This window comes from Strix uralensis, chromosome 3 (assembly GCF_047716275.1).
Source record: "Strix uralensis isolate ZFMK-TIS-50842 chromosome 3, bStrUra1, whole genome shotgun sequence".
Classification (NCBI taxonomy): Eukaryota; Metazoa; Chordata; class Aves; order Strigiformes; family Strigidae; genus Strix; species Strix uralensis.
In genome coordinates this window covers 61473545-61496022 of record NC_133974.1, presented here as the reverse complement: position 1 = coordinate 61496022, position 22478 = coordinate 61473545, and the positions used below count along the sequence as shown (strand labels likewise).

The 22478-nt window shown below is 41.5% G+C and overlaps 1 protein-coding gene across 7 annotated transcripts in view; it reads left to right on the top strand.

Annotated features, from left to right (window-relative positions):
• The first annotated feature begins 12236 nt into the window (after positions 1-12236).
• PTPRK (protein tyrosine phosphatase receptor type K) overlaps positions 12237-22478 on the top strand; it is a 418363-nt gene continuing 408121 nt past the window's right edge. For 5 of the 7 annotated variants that reach the window (XM_074862472.1, XM_074862471.1, XM_074862470.1 and 2 more), the window contains exon 1: positions 12238-12452. In XM_074862472.1, coding sequence (XP_074718573.1) covers positions 12341-12452 — 112 coding nt within the window. In that variant the 5' untranslated portion in view covers positions 12238-12340. Of the gene's footprint in view, positions 12453-22478 lie in introns of all 7 variants that reach the window. The other 2 variants (XM_074862468.1, XM_074862473.1) reach the window with 1 other exon arrangement.

Sequence of the window (22478 nt, the reverse complement as noted above, 5' to 3'; positions counted from 1 at the left end):
TTCACATCCTTGCAGCAAAAGTTATTTGTAGAAAATGGGAAAAGAGAAAAAAAAAAAAAAAAAAAGACGAAATAAGATTTGGGGACTTTGGGAATAGAATAGCATTGAAATATTAGTTACAGTGTTATAAAAGCACAGGGGAGTTGTACCAAGAACACTGCAGCTGCAGCAAGATCTCTTGAATCAGGTTTCAGACAGCTCAGTATCTGGGTGCACAGGGGAGAAACATGAGCTATTAATTGCAATATTAATCATATACTGCCACCGCAGTAGTGCAAGGTAGCACTTCACCGCATGTTCACAAAGACCAAATGTGCCCTCAGTAATTTCTGCAACTGCTGAATTCCTTGCACCTCTACAGGACCTCATTTTCAGGGAAAACAAACAAAAAAAAGAAGTATTTCAGTTGGGCTGCCTGAGCAGATTCCCGACCAAAATTCACTACAGTCACATAACCTTAAACTCACTTTCTGAGTATTAAGTGCTAGACATAGGACAGGAAGAAAGATCCTGAGGAGTTTCTCCAGTCACCTTTCCTTTGCATGTTTTTTCCTGCCTTCTTTTTCTCTCTGATCACAAGCGTATTCCTGTCTTGATCTCACCCTCTTCCTCACCAACGCCTGCTGTCCTGAGACAGCTGTATGCCCAGCCAAGGTCCTCCTTTTCCTATCCCACCACAGAATGCCAGTTTAATTTTGGCTTCCTTGAAATAGGAATGTGCTAAGAAACCAATCATTAACAATATCTTCTCATTTTACACTCCAGTGTACCACTTCCCAAAATGGTACTAAAGCATTTTACGATCTATAATGCTCATCTGCATCTGTGAAAATCTCTTGCAATAATCAGTGTGCAATTCATTCATTCACTATGCTATTCACTGTCACATGTTCAGGTCGCTCCCCCAGCTATTCCCTCTGAACTCACTGAATTTTATAGCCATGCAAGAAGAGTCACAAAAAAAATTCACGGTGTATCCCCTCAGTTTCAAAGAGGCACCAAAGCGCTGAAATGAATGTGATCAGCCCCAGGTATCATCAGCTAAGATTCCTTTCTCCAGTCACACAAATGCAAAATATAACCTCTATTTTCCTTTCAAACAAGGGACACAGAGTAGCTGGAAGGCTCAGGTGATTGGAAACAAAACATTAAGGCATTCATCTATGAGACACAGTTCAAATTCAGATCATATCAGTCTTAAATGAAAGTCACTACCATGTGCTGACCGCTCAATGAAAGCTGATGTTCTCAGACATCCAGATCACAGAAACTGCCATCACAGTGGTGGGTAGCTTTGGCAAAGACAAAGGACCACATAGCCTGGTTAACTAAAATAACCTCTACTGTCTTGAATGTTTCCCTGGCCATGTAGATTGGGGCTGAAATAAATACATTGGCAGGGTAGCTCACAGAAAGTTGCATTTTTACTAGTTGTGCTGTATCTGTACTGGGGATAAACAGAGGGCTTTCAGTCTCCCAGGGCTGTCAATCTGTCATCTTCCACATACACACAGAGAACAGGTTTTGCCTTTTAAAAGAAAGAACACTGTGAACAGAAACTCGTCATTAATCAAGGCTTATTTCTCCACATGAAAAAAAAAAAAAAAAAAAGCAGAGTCAAGTCACCATCTCCACATTTGGAACTCTATTCCACTTCACAAGCTGTGGATAAAGAATATAAAGTAGAATCAGAAAGTTTGTCCTTAGAGAAAGGAAAATGAAACACTTAGGTCTCTGTGTGGGATATGCTGGTCTGTGGAAGTTGAATAAACTGGTACAATACACAATGCTATGACTCACAGTGCTGGATGGAAGAGCACTGTATGCTATCCATCAAACATTAGCTTCAAGACAATCCTTAAAACTTTGAACACAGCAGGATGAGAAGATCACAAACCTCTCTGGAATCCGTGCATGCTGCTAGGCACTCTACCTGCCTTATTGCAACCATGGTTATAAAAACTCCTTCATGTGCTAACCTGAAATAAATTAATGAGACTGCTTATAATTTATGACTGGATAGGTAGGCTTCCACTTTCTGATCCCAAAGACTTGTTGGAGTATTCTTTGTTAACGTAAGCCAATAGAAAAACCTATCTTCTCTCAGATTTCACTGTAAATCAGGCATGACTCAAATCCCTGACAGCTGATGATTAAAAAATTACAGTAAAAATAATTTTAATGTAAGTGCTTGCTAACAATATATTTTTAATCATTTTATTACTGACAACCCCCTCTGAGATCTATAGTATATAGATAAAACAATAATTAGTGTAGGCAAAAGCAAAGACTAATTTAGAGAGATGTTGTCAAGAAGAATTTTTGGAACTCAAAGCTTGACACATTTTCAAAATTAAGTTGATTAGTCATTGAAATCCATCATGAGGCAAAGTGTTGGTTAAAGACTTAGACTCTTCAAAAATAAAGACTGAATGATTTTTCAGACCTTTGATTTAGCTGAGGACAAGTGTGGTCACTTAACAGAGGGTATTGTGGGATGACACTATTACTGACCGTGTTGCACAGCAAGCTAACAAACAATCCCTTCTGGTGGCTTTAAAAGCTATATCGGGAAATCTCATCAATTTTTATGGGTACTTTGCATTTTTACCAGTTAGGGCATTTTAATATACATTTTTAGCTTCCAAATGCTTTGAAAACACCCTCAGAAAGGCTGGGGGGAAGTTATAAGATCTGGCCCAACCTAGCAAGCCATTACCATCAGGCATGATGAATGAGGCCCTGATTTCAGTGGGGCTATTCACAGTACCAGGTGGAGAGCCAGTGTTGCTGGACAGGGCTTTCATTGATTATATAAAAACACCAACCAAATAACTAGACCTGAAGTGCTATAAAATGCATCATGTGAGCACACTGAAAAATAGGAGGAACATATATTCTCTAATCTCTCAGGTACAATAATCTGTAGATGTTACTTGTAACCTCAAATGTAAAAATGTAGGCAGAAGATTTTAAGCAGACTATACTCCTTATTAAATTAAATATTTAGCAATTCAGAATTAACAATTCTAATCATAAATGCCAGGCAACCACTTCTGAACTGCTACCATAGCTAATTACTCCAGTGGGAAAGGAAACAGGAGAAAGGGCATTTCAGCTGTGCAAGGACAGGTTGTCTCTGAATCTATATTTTGTCCAAATAAAACCTGTAGTTAGATGGAGTTCATGGGAATCTTAACCCTTCATCTGTAGGAACCGCAGCGTTTCTGATAATTGTTGTCTTTTTCTTCCTGCTGAATATACTAGTGATTTTCTCCAAGACTAACATCATTTATATTTATAGCTTTCTTCTTGTGCTTCATCATTGTCTATTATCTCCTCTGGGAAGATGATTTAATGATATTGTTGTTTTAATGGTGCTATTGCTAGTGCTATCATTATAGTGGTGCCACATAGTCAGCAGTCATTAAGTGCTGGCACTCAGGTGGGCACTGTAAGAGGAGTAAAAAACTAGCCACTGCCTCTCATTGGGACACCAAAAATTAGACAAATGTGCTGAATTATTGCGAATAGGACCTAAAAAGTATTTTGGAGTTTCACGGAGACCAAAATCTTGCTGACTCAGAAAGCCTCAAGATCAGGTCCACTAGAAGTTACTATGATACACTTCTTTTGGGTCAGAGTCATTCTTAAATACATCCTTGATGTGTTTGAGTGTAGAAGAGAACCCTGCCCTTCTTCTCTGGAGGATGAGAAGCCAAGAGAAGAGATGAAAAGACTGGAATGTGAAGAAAAACAGGCTGAGATCCTAGAGATTTCCTCAGGTCTCCTGGGGCAGTTTTGACTTAGGAAGATAATAAGCTACCCAAACCCAGGCTTAAGGTGAAAAATGGCTGGTTCTTTAGACAGCAACACCACTTTGCAAACGGTATCAACGTTACTACTGCTATCAGTACTATAATGATGTAGCGTTCTTGTTTGTATCCGAAATGTCCCTTCCCAGAAGAGATGACAGTTCAAGAACAGGATGGGATAATGCAAAGACATATTGATCCAGCCGTTGAACCTGGAGAAACTACCTTCTTGTAGGCTAAATGAAGATCTATAAACACATTTCAATCTGCAAGAAAATATTGCTGAGAACCTGAAGTCTGTGATTTGTTTGAGGGAAGTGGCATCTGGAAGGAGTTAGGCAAAACAAAGGATGTGGGCTTATTTACAGCACATAAAAGGATGGTAATGTAGTACAATATATTTTTCACAGCTGATGAAGGGTGGCATTGCATTTGCCATAAGTATTCTTGAACTGTTCTTCTGTCCCCTAGTCTGTCATTACTGAGATAAACCGGACAGTAATACGGCTCAGCTGAGTAAGCGATAGCCATGATAATAAAGAATCACCCCAGTACAGACAGAAAAAAAAGCAGCCAAGTTCATTATAAAAGCTGCCAGATTATTCTATATAAAATGTAAAGACATTTTCCTTGGACCTGCATTAAAATGAAAAGAATTTCAGAAGCCAGTGGAGATATATTTTTAAGACTAAAATGAACAATCAGGACAGGTAAAATATTTTTCTCACATAAATGGCTGGTGAACCTTCTTTTCAGGAAACAAATTCTGTAACAAGTTTCCAGGTAAACCCCACTAATTCTGCTCTACAAAGTTTTAATTTTTCAACACTCTCCAGACCATAATAAAATTATTATTAAATGTATTACAGTATCCTCTCTCATATAACATTGTCTTTCACAATGCTGTTTTCTCCAACTTTCTTGATTTGTTCCTATAAACTTATTCTAGAGAAAGAAGAAATATTCTAGGTATTACACAACTTAAACCGGATATAAGAAATGCAAGTTTTAAATTTAGAACTAAAAAAAAAAAAAGGAAAAAAAGAAGAATAGAATAACTTTACACATGGCTCCAACATCCTGACATACAGTAATTCAGAGTGAGTCACTTGCCGTCTAGGAAAGACAGAGTAAGGTAATTCAACTGCTGATAAACTCTCTGGGCAGAAGTTAACCTACTTTGGATAAGATATATACACATCTATTCTTGGAGTAGGTAGCCTTTTCCATTTTAGTAGCTTATTTTAAAAACTGGGAATTGAAGAGAATACTTCAGCTCTGAAATGAACATAAAAGTGGAAACTTAGGGCTTTATGGTAGATACCTGAAAGTCACAATGAAATCTTGGAGTTAAAGTACACAGAACCGAGGCAGTAATATTCTAAGAGCAACCAGAAAATAGCTGTCGGACCCCAGAGACAAAGTCTTTATGAGTTTGTAAGATTTATCTGATGAGACTTCCCACTTTGGAAGAGAAGTTTAGTAGCGGCTTATGAAAGACTGTTCTAATAGAGAAAGCTTTTGCGGAGTGACATGAGCAATCATTATACCAGACGTCAGTTATGACTTGTGAGTCTGCTGAGTATGTATTAATGTGGCTTGATTAATTTCCCTTGGGGATGAAATCTGCCTAAAACTATAGACAAGATGGCACCCATGAATTTTTAGCAATTGTTTCTGCAAAAGTATCTTCAGAGCTTTAACAATTCCTCGGTTTTATGACAGAGGAAGAAATAATTCAATATCTATTCCTCCTTCTTTGAGAGGTCATATATCCCTAACCCAGCTGATAAATTTACATGGTAGGCTGAAGAAGAGAGAGCTATATTTTGTTTAGCGCCTTTCCCTGCCCTGTTGCAGGTAATGCCAGAAAACCTCTGACAGATGTGAACTTTCCTTTTCAGGTGGCTGTCACTGATCAGCAGTGTAGCCACAGGTACGAAGTGCACATACCTGGGCCCCAGCTTCAGTTGGTAGCCAGTGAGACTGCAAAAATAAATGTGAGTATAGTGCTGGACTTGAAATGTCTTTAATCATATTCTTGTTCCCTTGAGTATGGACTGATTGATTGCAGATTCCAATTTTAATTCCTGGCTATCATTAAAATTTGTGAAGGTAAGGTTGAATCATATACTGGGCTTCTTGAGCCTCTTTCTTATTCAAATCATAGCCATCTCTTGGTTAACAGCAAGAACCTGAATATATTCCTTTTTAATGGATAAATGTGCCGGAGGAATGGGTAATGTTTTTTATATTGTCACTTACTTGTGGTTGTTTATGCTCAGGGTTGTTTTCTTTAGATCATTTTATATTCAGGCAGACTCCTTAGCTACCCTCATATGTATCAATTTCCAATTAACAAGAAGAGGTGGGAACATGTAAGAATTTGGATCTCATAAAAGTTTTGAATACACCACAGCAACACCAACAATTATTACAGGGAGAGTAATTGCTCTCCTCCAAGCCAAGCCAAGCTTTAATTTCAGTAACAGGTTTTGCAGTAATCTATATTGGACATTTATGCCTGGATAAGCCAAACAAAGTCACTACCAATCCCAGCAGACCTGCTAAACACTACAGAGCTCTGTGTTACTTAAAAGTAATTTTTGATTTATAAGCTTTATTTATTTCACTTTAAGGTTTCCTCAAATAGGTCTTCTTTCAGATAAGAGTTCAGCAATGTCTGATATTGAGGATCTTATGGTAATCTTAAGAATGCTACTTCCATTAAGGGAGGGAAGACTTAATTCTCAATTTATTGTACTTCTAAATAATTAATTTGCCTCCAAGGCACCTTAATAAACTGATCATTGGATGTAGCACAACTGGACATAACAGCACTGTGAAAGGTCTTGAGGCTATGGACAACTTGCATGTCATTACTCTCCCTAAATGAATCACACCATCCAAATGAAGTTGTTGAATTTTTTGTCAGTAATGGGGCCAGGGTTTGACATTTACAAATGCATTTCTGATGTCTGTTTTGTATGACATGTCTCCTCTGCAACCTCCAAATCACTTAAACCTTGTAAAAAAAAGCATAGGAAAGAGATAGTCAAGTGTTTCCAGGCCTACCACTTGACAATGTTCACAAACTGCCTGCTCTTTAAAGGTTCTCAAGAGGAAATCATCCAGCTCTGCATTTCTTTTTATGTACAAAACATTGCCATGTCACTTGTGCCAATCACAACATGCTAAGACTGGGTAAAAGCTGGATGAAGAGTGCAATGTGATTTTGGATCACATTGATTTTACTTTCAGTTTGTTTCTTTCATCCATTAACATTTTACAAACATTCCACTCATTGAATTTTAAATGTGCGTGTTTACCCAATTAAGCCACAAATATATGCAGGTTTACCTAATAAGGGAACAGAAGTAATACTGTGTGATTTATCCTACTGATTGTGGCCAACTATTTAGCCCAAAAAGCCACTGCTAAAATGATCTCTCTAGATGGCCCATGTATATATTATCCTTTTACATTCATTTCTCTGTCAGCTTCTAGTTTTCACTGCATAAGATTAACACCTCCTAGACCTCATCCAACTCAACCATTCTCTACTGTTGGATCTTTGTCTGCTGTACTTCAGTGGTCACACATGCCCTAAGGTCATCTGTCCATTTTTCTCCCAATTTCTTATGAATCTTTGAAGAGCACATTGAGTGGGCTTTCAGAGCTGTTCCAAAACTTGAATGAACACCTTCAGCTGAAGTTCAAGCTCAGCTTTAGTGTTGTGGACTTTAAAGCTCTACATGCTTTCAAACCACTGCAAGCAGCAGGTACAGGCAGGATAATCTAAAAGGAATTGGTTGATCAGTACAGAAATGCAGTGTATCTCTGCAAGTCCTCAGAAACTTCTAAAGTCTTGCTGGTATCTTCCTCAACGGCACAAAATGATGTTTGCTCTTATGTTTCTAATGAGGAATACTAACACGAAGCTGTGACAAATGGCACGGGGGTAGACTATGACTAGTAAAAGGCTTCTAGGTAATGTGGAAAGATGTATTTGCTTAAAGCCATACACACAGAAAAAGTGTTGCAATAACTTGTCTAAAACTAAACAGTTCTGCAGAGTTTAACGCACTCACAATCACCAATAGACAGGTGATCTGTGCTTCACATACTAGCTAGCTGCCTCCCAAAGCCCAGCTCTCAATGGCCCTTGCTTTAGCCAAATAGTGTCTTACCGAACACGATTCTCTTAAAATAGACACTTTTACAGAGCAGTTTCTTCAATGTTTAGACAAACTTGGAGATCAGTTTCTTTCTGGGCTGGACCCTGACATAAGGAATGCACAGTACAATGTACTTTTGAAGGGATGGAATTCAGTAAAACGACTTATTTCAGAACAAGGCCCTGCCTCACTCCTTCTTGAAGGCTATTCCCATGCTGTATTTAATTTGTCAACTATTTTGTCTGCTCAAAGGAAAAATAAGACAGGATTTGGTCAATAATAGGGAATGTGCTCTTTAAAAATCACAGGCTATTTTATCAAAACTGCAGAAATGACAAGCAGACCAAAGCAATAGCCCATCTTTGGATAAAGAAATGGAAAATTCTAGCCTGAAAGGTGGATATTGCTGAGAATGGAGGTCAAGTGAGAACAGGAGGCTCAGGATGGGAAATGCCACAGAACTTTCCATAATCACAGAAACCTGTCACTAATTCTGATGACAGAAGGGCTGGGGAACATGAGCAAGAACTGCAGAGGTGCTCCTGGGGACCGATAATCACAGGGCAGTTCCTCTGTTGCATGCCCTGTTCCCATCATGTACCACAATTAGCTGGGTGAATGTGGGGTGCTCCTATTTGGAAGCTATTACCCTAGTCTACCTGTGCACACATGATATGCAGCAGTGAATCCCCATCCTTTTTAGACTCTCTACCAGCCCCACATTTGCATCTGAAAAGCAGCTGTATGAAAGGAAACTGTTCAAAAGCATCAGTAAGACTCTCAGCATTGTCTCCTTCTCTCCAGTCCACGTGTCCAAGGTTTGTTAGGAGAGCGTTGGTCGCTGGTTCTCTGTGGAATTAGTATGCTCTAAAAAAGCCTCTGTGAGCACTAGGCAGTAAAATAATACATTTAGTTGAAATTTGCAGTACATTTTACTGAGATATTTTTTCAGAAGTCAAAATACAATGAAGACCCTGCCGTGGGTATTATTGGATAACACCAAGAAAACCTGAGTCAATACAATACTCAATTTTCTCTAGGATCTCCAACCTTGAGAAGCCAGATCTTCAAGGCCTTGGGTCTTGCTAAGGCTCATAAAATAAGCAAGCAGATTTTCACAAAGGAAGCAAAAATGCAGAGGGGTGGAAAGTTGGGTGGGAGCAGCAGGATAATGAGAATCCTTGACTATTTGATCTTTCGCCTAGAAAAATTTCATTTAAATCTCTTGAAATCCCCTTGTGCTCTAAGAGAATGGTTAAAAGTTCTTGAAAAAAAAAGAGGGAAGAGAGAAATATTTTTGCTGGTTAGGAATATGTATTTTACTATAACATAACTATATTTTACCTACTATTCAAATACCATGGGAAAATACATTAGATATGAATTCTACCATATAGCATTGGAATACTGCTAATTTAAGATATTTTACTGTGAGATGATACATTATGCTAGACATCTGTCAGTCATTATGAACAAAATTAAATGATAGCCTGTGTTAAAAAATGTTATGATGGGCTTAGCAACACCCAAAAATATAATGGGAAAGTTTTAACAGGGAATGCAAAGAGGGTAGAGGCATCTAGTAGAGTTTCAGAACTAAACTTTCTTGAATTTGACAGAGATTTATTTGACACTTTATTCAGAGGTTGTAATTATCAGGATAAAGACTGTACCTTCCTTAAGTTCCAAATACCCCTCGGGCTGGAAGGAAAGGCGTTACTGTGGGGTTGCTCCCTCTTTCTGCTGTTCTATTTAGCTTACATTTAAAAGACATGCAAGAGGTAATATAAATATGCTTTGCTCTTGATTGAAAATGCAAAAGACTATAAGACATTTAGAGCTCTAAAAATGTAAAAGCTGGAACAAAAATAAATCCATTCATGTCATATAACATAAAAATGATTTCAAACCTGATGTGTAAGTTTAAGTATTTGTCAGGATGCCAAGTACAGTAGGACACATAGAGTGAACTACACATAACAGTTCAACAGATACATACCTGAAGGAAAAGCGGGGTCATGTGGGCATCTTGCCTCTACCTTTCAAGCTTGAACTCTCCAGTCAAGGAAAGAATAGCAATCAAAATCCTCTTTGTTGCTTTTTAATAGGAATGCGAGTAATGGGAAAGGATGAAATCCCAGAAGACTCCCACTGGAAGATATGGAAACTATCTGGAAACTATCACCGCACAGGTGACTGTACAGCAGTGGGACCCACAACTCACAGCAGTGAAATGGAGTAGTGACCTGGTGCTGCACATCCACCATCACCTAACAACCTCTCTCACACTCCTGATGTGGCAATCTGCAGTGCTGGTCACTGGAGATACTTGTGACACTGCCATGGAGGTTAAGGGGAAGCAGGCATTAGTCCTCCTCTCCCCTGCCCTCCCAAACCATGCACGAGTTACCTGGCTTGAACTGATTTTTACAGTGTTAGTTCTATAGCTCCCAGCATAAAGGATGGCATCAGATACCCATGTACCCCCCCGACCCCTATACCAAGATTAATTGGTACGTCTTTTCCATTAAAAATTTCCACGTAAGAAGAAATGGCAATGTAACATAACGCAACAGAAGCTGGGCCAGCACACTGCTTTCCTTCACCTTGCTCAGAAGAATTTCTCATGTTTACTTGGACCCAGTATGTGGCCCATCCTTCCTGAAACACCCGGTGTCATGAGATCTGCCTCACCCAGCTCCCATCCTTCTCAAAGTTCAAACAAAGAGCCAGTGTTCACTGAAGCACATCACTTTATAGCTCACAGTAAGCATGGAAGTTGGTTTCTAGCCACTCCACCTAAATGAAGTACGGGGGTTTCCAGGTGTAGAGCTTTTTTAGCATTCCTTCTTTTTGCGTGTGAAGTACATGTTAGCTTGTCTAAGAAAGCAAACTGTTGTGTTTCACCTTTTTTTTTTTTTTTTCTGTGAAAACATGAGGGTTTGCTTAGAGGCAAACCTATCAATTGCCACGCATTGGCTGGAAAGGATTTTGAATCACAGCAAACCTTCGATGAACCTGGATTGAATTTCGAGTTTGCAATAAAACCTGTGAGTTTCCAGTGGCTTCAGGTTCTGTTGCAACCATTATACAACATCTCTAATTACAATCTGACATACAGAAAAGAAAAACTAATAAAAAAATAGGTTACAAATTTTGCAGGAAATTTATTTAAACAGAAACTCCATCACCGGTGCCTTTATCTGCTATTCCAAATGTTTATTTGGGTCCTAAGGCTCTGGAAGCATACGGAGCTCCAGGGCTTTCAGAGACAGAGGCCTTTATTGGATGGCATACCTGGAGCCTGGGTCTGGGGAGAAGATCCTGCTTCACAACCCACCGGTGTCGGAGTCGTACAGCTGCATACAGGCCTGTCTGGAAGGTCGGTTATTTATTAGATGTGGAAATGACAGCATTAACGGCAATAGCGTTTATTACAATTTCAATTCCCATCAATGAGACTTCACTGGCATTACGAACCAGGCAAGTGTTGCCAAAGCGAGGGGAGCAGAGAAAAAACACAAGCCCTGGCTCGCAGATTCAGCCAGGCTGCCTGATGCACGGCGATAACGCAGCTCTCGCCCCCCGGTCGATAACGCGTTTCTAGCAGCCGGCACCGCCGGCAAATCACACCCGGGGCGGCTGCACTTTCCCCCTGCAAACAGCTCCCGGGACCCGCCGCCCCCCGGCCGTGCTCTGTGCCCCGACCCTCCCCGCCTCGCCAGCTCCCTTTCGCCCCTCTTCTCCTTCAGGGGCGGCAGGGACCCGCACCCCGGGCGGGGGGCTGCGAGCGGGGCTCTCGCAGAGCCGCCGGTAGCAGCTGCAGGGCCGCGCTGTGCCGTGCCGGGGGGAGCGGAGAAGAGGCGAGGCGAGCTGTGCCGTGCCGGGGAGAGCCGTGGCGAGCCGAGCCGCGCCGCTCCGAGCCGTGGCGAGCCGAGCCGCGGCGGTGCTGGCCCCCGCGCCTGCAGCAGGAGGCGCTGCCGGGCGCCGCTCCGCTCCGCCCGCGCCGGGCTGCGGGCCGGAGTCCCACATTCCCCCTGCCAAGTGCCGGGGAGCGGGGGGTTGGACGTCCGCGCTCGGCTCCTCCCTCCCTCCCCGCTCACCCAGCAGCAAAGTAACTCCGGAGTACGAGGGGAGCCGGTGCCGCCGCTGCCGCCGCGCTCGTCGCGCCGCAGACGGCTGCCCCAGCGGGCGGCCCCGGGGCCAGCGGGCGCCCCTCGGCGCGGGGGGGTCTCCTGGCCAGGGGCGGGGGGGGCGGGCGAGGCGAGGCGAGCTCCGCCCGCTGCCGCCGCCGCCGCGGGCCGGGGGCAGCCCCGGCCTCTTTCGGAAACTTCTCCGCAAGTCGGCATGGGCAGGGGGGCCGGCGCCGCCGCCTCGCTGCCGCTGCTGGCGGCGCTCGCCCTGCTCGCCGGCAGCTCGCCCGCTCTGCTCGGGGCGGCCCGGGCCCAGCTCTCCGCAGGTGAGTTGCCGCTCAGGTGAGGGCGGGCGGGGTCGCGGGGTGCCCACTGGGGAGGGGAGGGGAGGGAGAGGGTCGCGGGTGGCACCGCGCCGGGACCCGGCTTCTGCCCCGAGGAGCTGCGGTGGGACCGTAGAAGGGTTCGCCCCCCCGCCGCCGCCGCCGCCGCTCTGTGGGGCTCGAGGGCGACCCACGCGTGTCCGCAGCTGCCGGCGCGGGGCTCGCAGGACGCAGGCTTCGGGCCCCCCACAAACTCCCCTTCCTCCCCTCCTCCTCCTGCTGCCCCTCTCACCCCCGGCCAGCCTCCCAGGGGGCGGCGGGGCTGGCGGCGGGGCCGGAGCTGCTGCCGCCCCTTCCCCCGCTCAAACTTTTCCCGGCGTTTCCCTGCCCTGCGCGGGGGGTGCAGCCCTCGGGGCGCCCCGGCCGCTTCCCCGCCCGAGCGGGGCGCGGTGCCGAGCTCCCCGAGGCGTGGGGCGGGGAGGCACGGCCCGGGCTGCCGCCGGCTACTGGAATCCCCCCCTTTCAAGAAAAAGAGTGGTGGGCGAGAAAGGGGAGGGAAGGCAGCATATGGGGCCGGCGTCTGTTTTGTTTGAAAGCCGCGAATTTCTCGCTCCTTCCTCCCCCCCCTCCTCACGCCACGGCGTTTTGCAGAATAAAAGCCCGCGGGGCCGGGCGGTGGGAGCTGCGGCCGGTGCGGCGGTGAGTTGTTGGCCCCGGGGGAGCCTTGGGGCCGGGGCCGGAGCGGTCGGTCGTTCCGGGAGGGCAGGGCAGGGCGGGGCGGGGGGGCAGCACCTCCCGGGCGATGCCGGGGCGATGCGGGGCGCGGCGGGCAGTGGGGGCTCGTGTGCCGGACCCTGAACCCGCCGTAGTTTAAGAAGCATCTTTGGTTTGCTTAGGGTGAAGCTGTAGCGTGAACGTGTTCTTCTTGCTGTCTGCGGTGTGAAGTACTACGTGAAGGACTGGCTGAAGTAGACTTTAGGCTCTTTTTTGTGCGTTTGTCTGTTTTTAAATAGCCCTTGCAATTGCACCGGGTGCATCAGTTGGACAAGCGTTTGAAGGCTTTATCGTAGGATACTGATTTGAAAAGTGCCATTAATAAAAGTATCTACACTCATGAGACTTGGAAGCACAGTTTTCGTTAAGGACTCCTGTAGTTAGGAGGCTTTTTTTTCACTCCGGTCCTCCTCTAAATTAATTTTTAATTGAGACATTTGAGATGTCATTGATTAAGAAACGTACTGAAGCAGTAAGAGAAATTGTGCTGGTCTGAACAGATTACATCCCTCCTATGTGGCTGACTTTGGTGTGTATAATTTAATATCTGTGTATCAGAATTGTAAGATTATGTAAGCACCTATAAGCCTTTTACTAGGGGAAGGGCAGTGTACCATATATGCAGCTGGTATGTTGTAGGAATAGCCAAAATAAAATATGCCCGTGCATAACATCTTCGCATTCAAAACCATACTGAAATCAGACCAGGGATTTTGGCTTTGCTGTAACTAGTCAGGCTAACGTTAACACCAAAGGTAACTCTTATGTAAAGATTTTTTAGGAGCTTGTTTACTGGCATAAGAAGAGTAGGAAGTTCTGATAACTTATATGGTCCGTGGTATTTTATGCTGAAAATGTAGCATGCAGCCCTTTTTGGAACTGCAAATACAAGAAGCTGGGTTGGTACCCTGGGGTACGTGTTAGGTAAGCAGAGAAGAATGTTCGATATCCTTCTGACCACAGTAGGTGAAGCTTGTCAAGGAGTTGAACAATTGTATCTAGGAAACATGAGATTAATTTTTTTTTTTTTTTGTATAGTGTGTCAGCAGCTCGAAACTTCAGTTTCTATTGCCAAGCATCAGAAATACTGATGTGTTGCACCGGTTGGAGGTTTATTAATTGGAGACTTGCTCAGACTTTCCTGATGGTTTGCAGAAATAGATTTGTTAGTAGCTGGTGCTTTCACTGCACTCAGTTTAAGGTATAGTGCTCAGACTCTTAGTAAATACATTCAGTATCCACATGTAAGAGCTATGCCCTGCTGAATACTTGCTTGTGGTTAATCTTGGATTGAGGGCTCTGAATTTGATAGCTACCATAAACTTTGTTTTTGTTCCTTATTCTAGGTCAGTCCCTGAAGTGTGTATCTGTGTTTGTGTCTTTGTTGATGAGACATCTTTATCCTGGTGTTAGTGGATGAAGGGCACAAAGGTTGGGGTTGACATGTCTGTACCAGTAAGGGTCTCTTTGTAGCCTACAGTGAGATGTTTCTGTGTTTGGTGCACCCAGGAGCATCTGTTTTCTTCATAGTCATCTCCTCTGTTTAACAGTACTGTTTTTCAAGCATCTTCCTTTGACTGCCTTTCCCCCACCTCACCTTAATATAGCGGTCTGTACTTTCCCATGTTAAACTGAATCTAACTTATTTTCAGCTTCCTTTTTATTAGTATTCTTATTATCTGAATTCTAAGAATTTAAACCTGTTAATTTTTCTTTGCTTTTAATGAAGCTATTAATTCAGTCTGGACTTTTCACAAATCTTTCATTGTAATTTGATTATTATTTCCTTTTTATGATGCTTTGTACTACTCCTGAGTGTGAATGTTGGCCAGATCTGTAATTCTTCATATAAATTTTGGTATGTTTATTAAGGGTCTAATCAAATTACAGAGTATGACTTCCTTGAAAGTTGTCTTTCTGCACAAGCGTGTGTGCAATGGTTGTTATCTGTTCTTCCTCATAACATATTCCATGAAAGCAAATGAGAAGGCAAGAGGAGGAGCAGCAGCAAGTTAGGAAAAGGAACAAGACCCATCTTGTAATTTGTTGCTGTCTTAAAAATTGTATATCATCTCCACCCCCTTTGCACATAGTAGAAACACTGTGTATTTTGTCTTTCCCCACAGATCTCAAGTGAAAAAAAAACCCAAGCAGCTTCTCTCTACCCCCCCAATCCAGCCATAATCCACAGTGTAATGTTTTCTGGTCTCTGTGGATTGTTTCTTTACACCGCTGCTTTCCATGACCCTTCAACTTGGGTGCGTGCCTGTCAGAATCTAGGCCAAAATGTTTTGGCAGTGAATTCTCTGTTGAAGTCTAGCTATTCCTTTTATAGCACCTCCTTTCATCTGCAACTCCTACAGTTCGATAAAGAACAAGTTCAGCTTGTTTTCACAACTTGATCACTTTAAACTTGTATTTTTTAAATATTATTTTTAGCAATTTGCATGTTTTCAAATTTTGGAAAAAAAATATTTCAAAAATTTTTTTGAAGAACACTGCTGGCTGATGGAAATAGCATTGCACTGCCTCCAATGGTGTCTGTGCAACTGTGTGGCTTTTTTAATACTAAATGAAAGAGATGAGGATAAAAATTCTAGAAATGCATCAGTTTACCTGAAGTTATTTAAGTGTGGTATTTCAGACCATAGGAATAGTTAAGCACCAAAAGGAGGACTGTATGTTTTATAAGTTTATGTAATTTATTAGTTGTTCCTCACGCTTTCTCATGCAAAGTAGTTACAGTGTCACAAATGAACAGGCAAAAGTAAATATTTCTGGATGAATCATCTTTCCCCCCGCCTCGATAAAATAGTTATAGTCTGTCTTTGGGAGAGAATCTCACTCAGAAATTTGATATTGTAAAGTCAAAGATATTATTTGTTTTAAAAGGATTTTCTAATTAAATATACTTACAGAGAAATACACAAAAATTGTAATAAGCATATCTAAATTTTTTTTAATTTGTAATCATGTAGTAGAAGAAATTAAGTGCTTTTTGAAAATGTTTTAAAATACTTTTAAGTAATTAAACTCACATTAGCCCTTTGCTGTCAGAACAGCAAGAATTGCTTCAGTCATATTTTATCCCTGAATGCGCTACAATTTGCATGTAATATACAAGAGACCCTTGTACAGGTAGGCGTGTATGTATAAGAGAACTTCTCAGTAGCTTTTTTTTTTTTTCCACCAAGCTGTTAAAATGTATTGACAAATTATATGGAAGATGAGGGGAATTAAAAGTGAACTTATTTCTTGCTTTCAGCCTCTTCTTCCCAAATGTTTTCCTTTCCTTTGTACATTCAGCTCCTTCCATGGCACTGCTAGTTCAGAGATCGCTTGTCTATCTGAATTTTCAGATGCAATATTACAATTATAAAATGTATTTAAATTTTCAAAGTGGTACTTAACTGGTTCAGATGGGATTGAAAGTACCCAGAACACAGTGACCCCAGAAGTCTTTGTTTAGTTTGTTTTGTCTGAGAAATCACAGTACTGCTTGATCAGATTGGTGGTGATGTAAACAGTGTCTCTTAAACCAGGTTGATGTCTTTTTGTTACTTGAGATCTACTTAAGATAATTAAAAATAAAAAAAAGGGGGGGAGGTAAGAAATATGCACAGGATCAGGGCCAGAGGTCCACCTAGCCTGGTATCCTGCCTCTGACGGTGGGCACTCAGGGGGGAGGGATTTTGGCAAGGTGAGTGACTTCCTCTGAGTACTGTCTATCCACAGAGACAATGTGTTGGTATTTAATGTTGTAAGTGAATTCTTGTAACTGTGATTATGCCTAATATCTTCAGCCTGTATTGCTTTTAGCGTTCGCCTCACTTTATGACAAGGTATCTGTATGTTGTGTGGAAAGAAGTATGGTCCTTTGTTTTTGAAATTGCTAGTTGTATTTTATATCTCCTAGCTCTTGTATTAAGAGATGATTAATAATTTATCCCAATTTACCTTCTTCATGCCATGCAGGATTTTTCCACCCTCTCTCAACTATTCCTTTTCTAGTTGGAAAAGTCCAGTTGTAGCCACTTGCTATGAAGGTACCATTCCATATCTTTTTTTCATCCTTTATCAGCTTTCCTTTTCTTTTCCAGTTTTACATTGCTCAGAGTATCCAAGAGACAGCTGCCTGATGGATTTATATAGTGCTTAATAATGATTTCTGTTCTGTTCCCTATCCATAGTGTGATCGTTTCTGGCATTTGCTTTGCTTTTTTGTACCATTTGTCCCACTCCAGGTTGTGAGCTGACACTTCTGTGGAACTATCTATTTAATTACTGAAGAGCTGAGATCTTGTGGTTAAATGGTGGTCTGTGGGGTGTCTGTGTCAGTGGACAGCAGGACACTTGGAAAGGGGAGAGTCTTTAACCAGCCCTTTGGGGTGGGGGAGGCAGGGGAAGAACTTTTAAGCAAGGCTCTGAAGGACCTGTGACCTCGTTTTGGATGTCTGGGGGAGTTAACCTGTTTAATGCTTACCACTGTGGTTTGTCTCTTCTTTCTGAAATGCTGTTAATACAGGTGAGTTAAAAAAGAGTTTATCCTCTTACATGCACAGATTCACAGTATCTGGATTAACAGGCAGAGATCTGCAGCACTGCTGTATAGTTGCTTCTTGCCCTGGAGCCTTTATGGTGTCTTTATATGACCTCTTTAGTTGGAAAACCTTTAGGCTGTCTTGACTCTCAGGAGTTGGATACATCACAAAGTGTGTCCGCTTTGCTTTACATAAGCATTTGTTTTGGTGAAATCCCTGCTCTTCCTTTTGCAACACTGATCCTGTTGGATGTGTAGTAGGAAACTTCCAAACCTATTACTTTAGTCCTGATAACTGAGTCAGTCAGGACACACCTTGTGTTTTCATGTGCTGATGGGATCTTATCTGTCATAGTTTATTATTGTCATGGAAAGATGCCTTTGTAGTGTTACTCCCAGAAGTGTGCACTCAGATTTGGAGCTTCAGTTAGTCTGCCGATGCCATTAAGCTAATTTAAGTTACTGCTGCCACAGAGGGGGGCATTTCCGTCATTTGAATGGCTCTCAGGTGCTAGATCTGGCCACCATGTGGCCTGTGGGTGAGTTGGTTTAAGTTTATGTGAATCTTCTTTGAGGAATGATAGGGCTTGGGATTAGTTTCCTTTTGATTGGTGAGTTTAGCTGACTTGCAGGTGTGTGGCCACATAAATTTGATGTGTGGGAGGAGGGGTCTGATGGTGGGGTGGCTCTGTTTGACAACAAGCTGTAATTGCAGCACAGCTCATGTAAGGTGAACTTGCGTTGTTTTGAGTCATGTTGGCTCTACGCTCTGCTGTCCATGCAACCGCTTCATCCGCTCGAAGAAGTGCAAAGAGGAGGTGGGAGGGCATGGAAGAGGGGTGGGAAGAGAGGCCTGGCGCTCCCTCTGGAGCTGGAGGGGTTGGACTGGCTGAAGGTGATTGAGATTGTGTTCTGGCTGACTGCATGCATACCCATGACACAGTGCTAGTGTCTCTTTCCCTGACATGCATCTTTGAGTAAACTGGGCTTAAATATGTTCTTTCATTATAATAGATAGCTAAGGCATTTATTACAGAAATGCATAAGCAAGAAGTGGCCTATTAATGTTACTTTGTAGAGAGCAGGTGTGGTGGCAAGCAGTAGAGGGCTTGGAGGAGGTGACACCTAGATACCAGGCTAGAATTAGAGGATGTTGTGACACCTAGTTTTGGGGTGCAGCAGAAACCGGTTTAAAGCCCAGTTCTGTGTTTTTACCTTTTCAGCCACATGATCCGTCCTTCCCCGTCCCGTGGGGTGTTTAAATAGGATTGCCCATGAGACATGTGGATGTGGGTGGAAGAAGAAAAATGGCTGTGGTTTCTAAAGGCCAGGGTGAGCCAGTTGGAGTGGTAAATGACTTTGGTGAGAATTTTGTAGCGTCTGGCTGAGCATAAGGTCCTGCTGTATCTAATTTTGTAGGTCAGAAAGGCCATTATCTCATGCTGCTTCCTGCTAAGTCTTGACTACAGGTGACTTTATACTATGTAGTTTAAAACTATGCAAACTACCAGTTTGAAGTCACTTATAGTGCATATTTACCATGTAGTTTAAAGTCACTTACAGTCTACTCTTACCAGGAAGCTGTATAGTTGAAAGTCATGTTTGCTTTTTCTAGAAGTTTTATAAATATTAGAAGCTAACAGAAACATACTGAAATCTTTTCCTGAACAAGAAGTTATTAGTATTTGTGTCAACTCAATGCTGTGTTTAAACAAAGAAACAAACAAGCAAAAAAGCCACACACTGCCCCAGCCCCCAGAACACAGAATATGACAAAAGAATAGCTGTTTGTTGTAGAGTTTTTTGTAAGTGCATGCACACTTACCCTCAGACTTGAAAAGCTGATGTTGGTGGCATGTGAAACTGTTTTAAATCTGTTTTTTCCTTCTGAATGTTGAGCTGCTCAATAACCATTAAAATTGTGGAAATTAAAATTATCCATTAGAAAGAATATTTACATGTTCAAGGAGCTCCTTTTAGTTGACTTAATATCTGAAACATTTCTAAGCTGCATTTATCCTTTGGAAGTTAAAAGCTAAGTATTGATCAGTGAATTTGAAACAGCAGAAGTTTTTAGGTTTGCTTTTTGTTACTGAAATTTAATTTTGATAACGGAGTTTTTATTAACAAATCTCTACGTGTATTTCAGTTAGGAACCATTTCTTTGTTTATCTAACCAAATCTATTTTGTGATTATTGTCATGGTCAAATCTTTGCCTTGACAACATTTGCACTGTTTTATTTTAAACACTCTAAAAATATTCAGCAGGATCTAATATATCACTTAGTATGAAAACAATGAACTAATGACACAGTGCTGTGATTTGTTTTATTTGAAGGACTGCAGACAAAAAGTTCTGTGAAGCTGCTAATCAAGTTAATTTCTGCTGTTGATAGATAAAGTGGTTGTAGAATTGAAGAGATTCTCAGGTCTAATAGTTCAGAGGGGGGAAAAAAAAAATCAGTATTTTCCATGGGCATGAATTAGCTTTAACATGTAAAAACTTGTTTTAAGCTAAAAGGTGTTGTGCATGGGCTTGTCAGGCATTTGTTCTTTTTAAGAAGATCGTATGTATATGGAATTGGCTCATCTTTATGGTAGTGCACCAAGTATATGCCTCAGTAAAAGATTTGAGAGACTTAATTTCTTGAGGATTGGTGCTGTGAAAAGAATCAATTCTTTGCTCAGTACTACGGGTAATACGAGGTTATTTTTGTTAGCCAGTGTATGAAGGATTGGACTCTTCAGTTTGCCAGAAAGTCTTTTAGTTCTGCTACTGTTTACTGAAAACATGTGATTATATTTATTAATTGAGTAGCAAAGGAAGCCATTTCTTGACTACCATGTCATGAACATTCTACTGACTTATGAGACAATGTTGTATACTTTAAAACCAAGTTCTGCTGCAATTAAATTATGGTATTTTCATTCTAATTATTACACACTGGTTACTCAATTTATTCTGAGGTGGAGTTGTATGCTTTCTTTTGTGTGTAAACACTTGCTCTGTAACAGTAAAAATGACTGATGAATATTAACCAGAAGTGAAAAATGTTATGAAGAACAACCGTGGCTGTAGTTCACATGAATTCAAAACAGCTCAGAATGAAAATTTTGACTGAATAGCTGAATACTTGAACTACTGGGTGTTTTTTTGTTATTTCCAAATACAGGTCGTATTTGTTTGTGAATCCTATAGTGTGATTTAGGATACCTGTTGCTTTTTAAATGCTTTAAGGATTTAAGTAATAAAAAATGTATTGAAGCTCTGAAATTTTAGGCTGCTTTTGTCATCTTCGCTACCGTGAAAAACAAAAATTATAAGACCTGGTGGAGACTTGCCCCATAGTTGTTAATTTGAACAATGCTCTGATTTGATATTTTATCCCTTAATTATATCTGTATCATCTCTGTGTGGTATTAGGCTGGAGTAAGATCAAAATGGGGAGTATCAGTTGTCTTGGTTCTGCTAGCGTTATCCTGTTTGCCTGTTCTTTGTAAATGTGAAAGCACTTACCAGCCGTGAGAGCACTGAAGAAATGTGGCTGAGTTCATGGCTTAATACAGCAGAGATAAGTTCTCAGTGCTGACTGCTGTCGCTGTACTTAAAATGCTTTAAAGAGACAATTTGTTAAAACCTACTAATCTGAAATACCAAAGACAGTTTTATATTTTGTGAAACTTCTGATTCCTTTGAAGAAATGCATTTTTATATTTGTAAAGACATGTCTTCTGGTATCTCTCAAATTAGTATGCTGAAATCTGAGTATTGTATATGTTTTAAGTATTAACTTTTCAGTGCTTTTCATCATATGTTTTACAGACGAGATAATGGTGTTGGTTTAAAAATAATATTAAATAAATAAACCCAAACCAAACTCAGAACTACTGAACCATTTCGTAATCCCTTAACCTGTCCCTGAAAAAAGAAGTGGGTTGTCATTTTTCCACTACTCTTATCTCCTCTCCCTACTCCTTCTTTTTTTAAATCTCTTTAGCTCTCCTTGGTTTTTCTTGGAAGAGTTTTATGGCAATGTTACAGGATTTCATGCCATGATTGAAGGGAGGCAAGGTATGTGAGATTCCTTACTCAAAAATGGTTAATGAGTATAAATACTAGACTTTTCAGGAAATTTACATGCTCCTTCACTTAACTACTTAGCTGTATCTGTCTTTGTTCATGTGACAGTGTTGTTTGGTGCATTCGATATGTTCAGTTTTTCAGGCTAGAAAATTTCTAGTGAAAGAGGCTTTTTTTCTTTTCCACAACGGAAATGTAATAAAACGGTCTTTTCTTTATTCAGAAATTCAGAAAAGCCAAACATACAGTCTTTTTGGAGTTGGTTTTTACTAGTAATCCATCCTGACCCAACCTGTGAAAATACTAGAAATTGAAACTAATTCCACAGGCTTGCCAGCTCTTCAGCATCTGAATACTTTCTCTGTGTGGTCTTGTTTAGTGCAAAAGGTCTATTTATATTAAGTTTATTGCATTTGCAAATCTCTGTGGGGTTGGCTTTCCTCTTCCTTGCTACCTTTTCTTTCAGATAGTATGACAAACTATTAACAACCCCCACCCCCAAGAAAACCCTTCATCTCCTTGCTACATACACACATAAAGCTATAATGTACGTACATATGTAAGTGTAAAATAAGGACAGAGTATTTCCAGGTGAGAGCAAAACCTTTAGCATGTCATGATTTGAATTTCTGA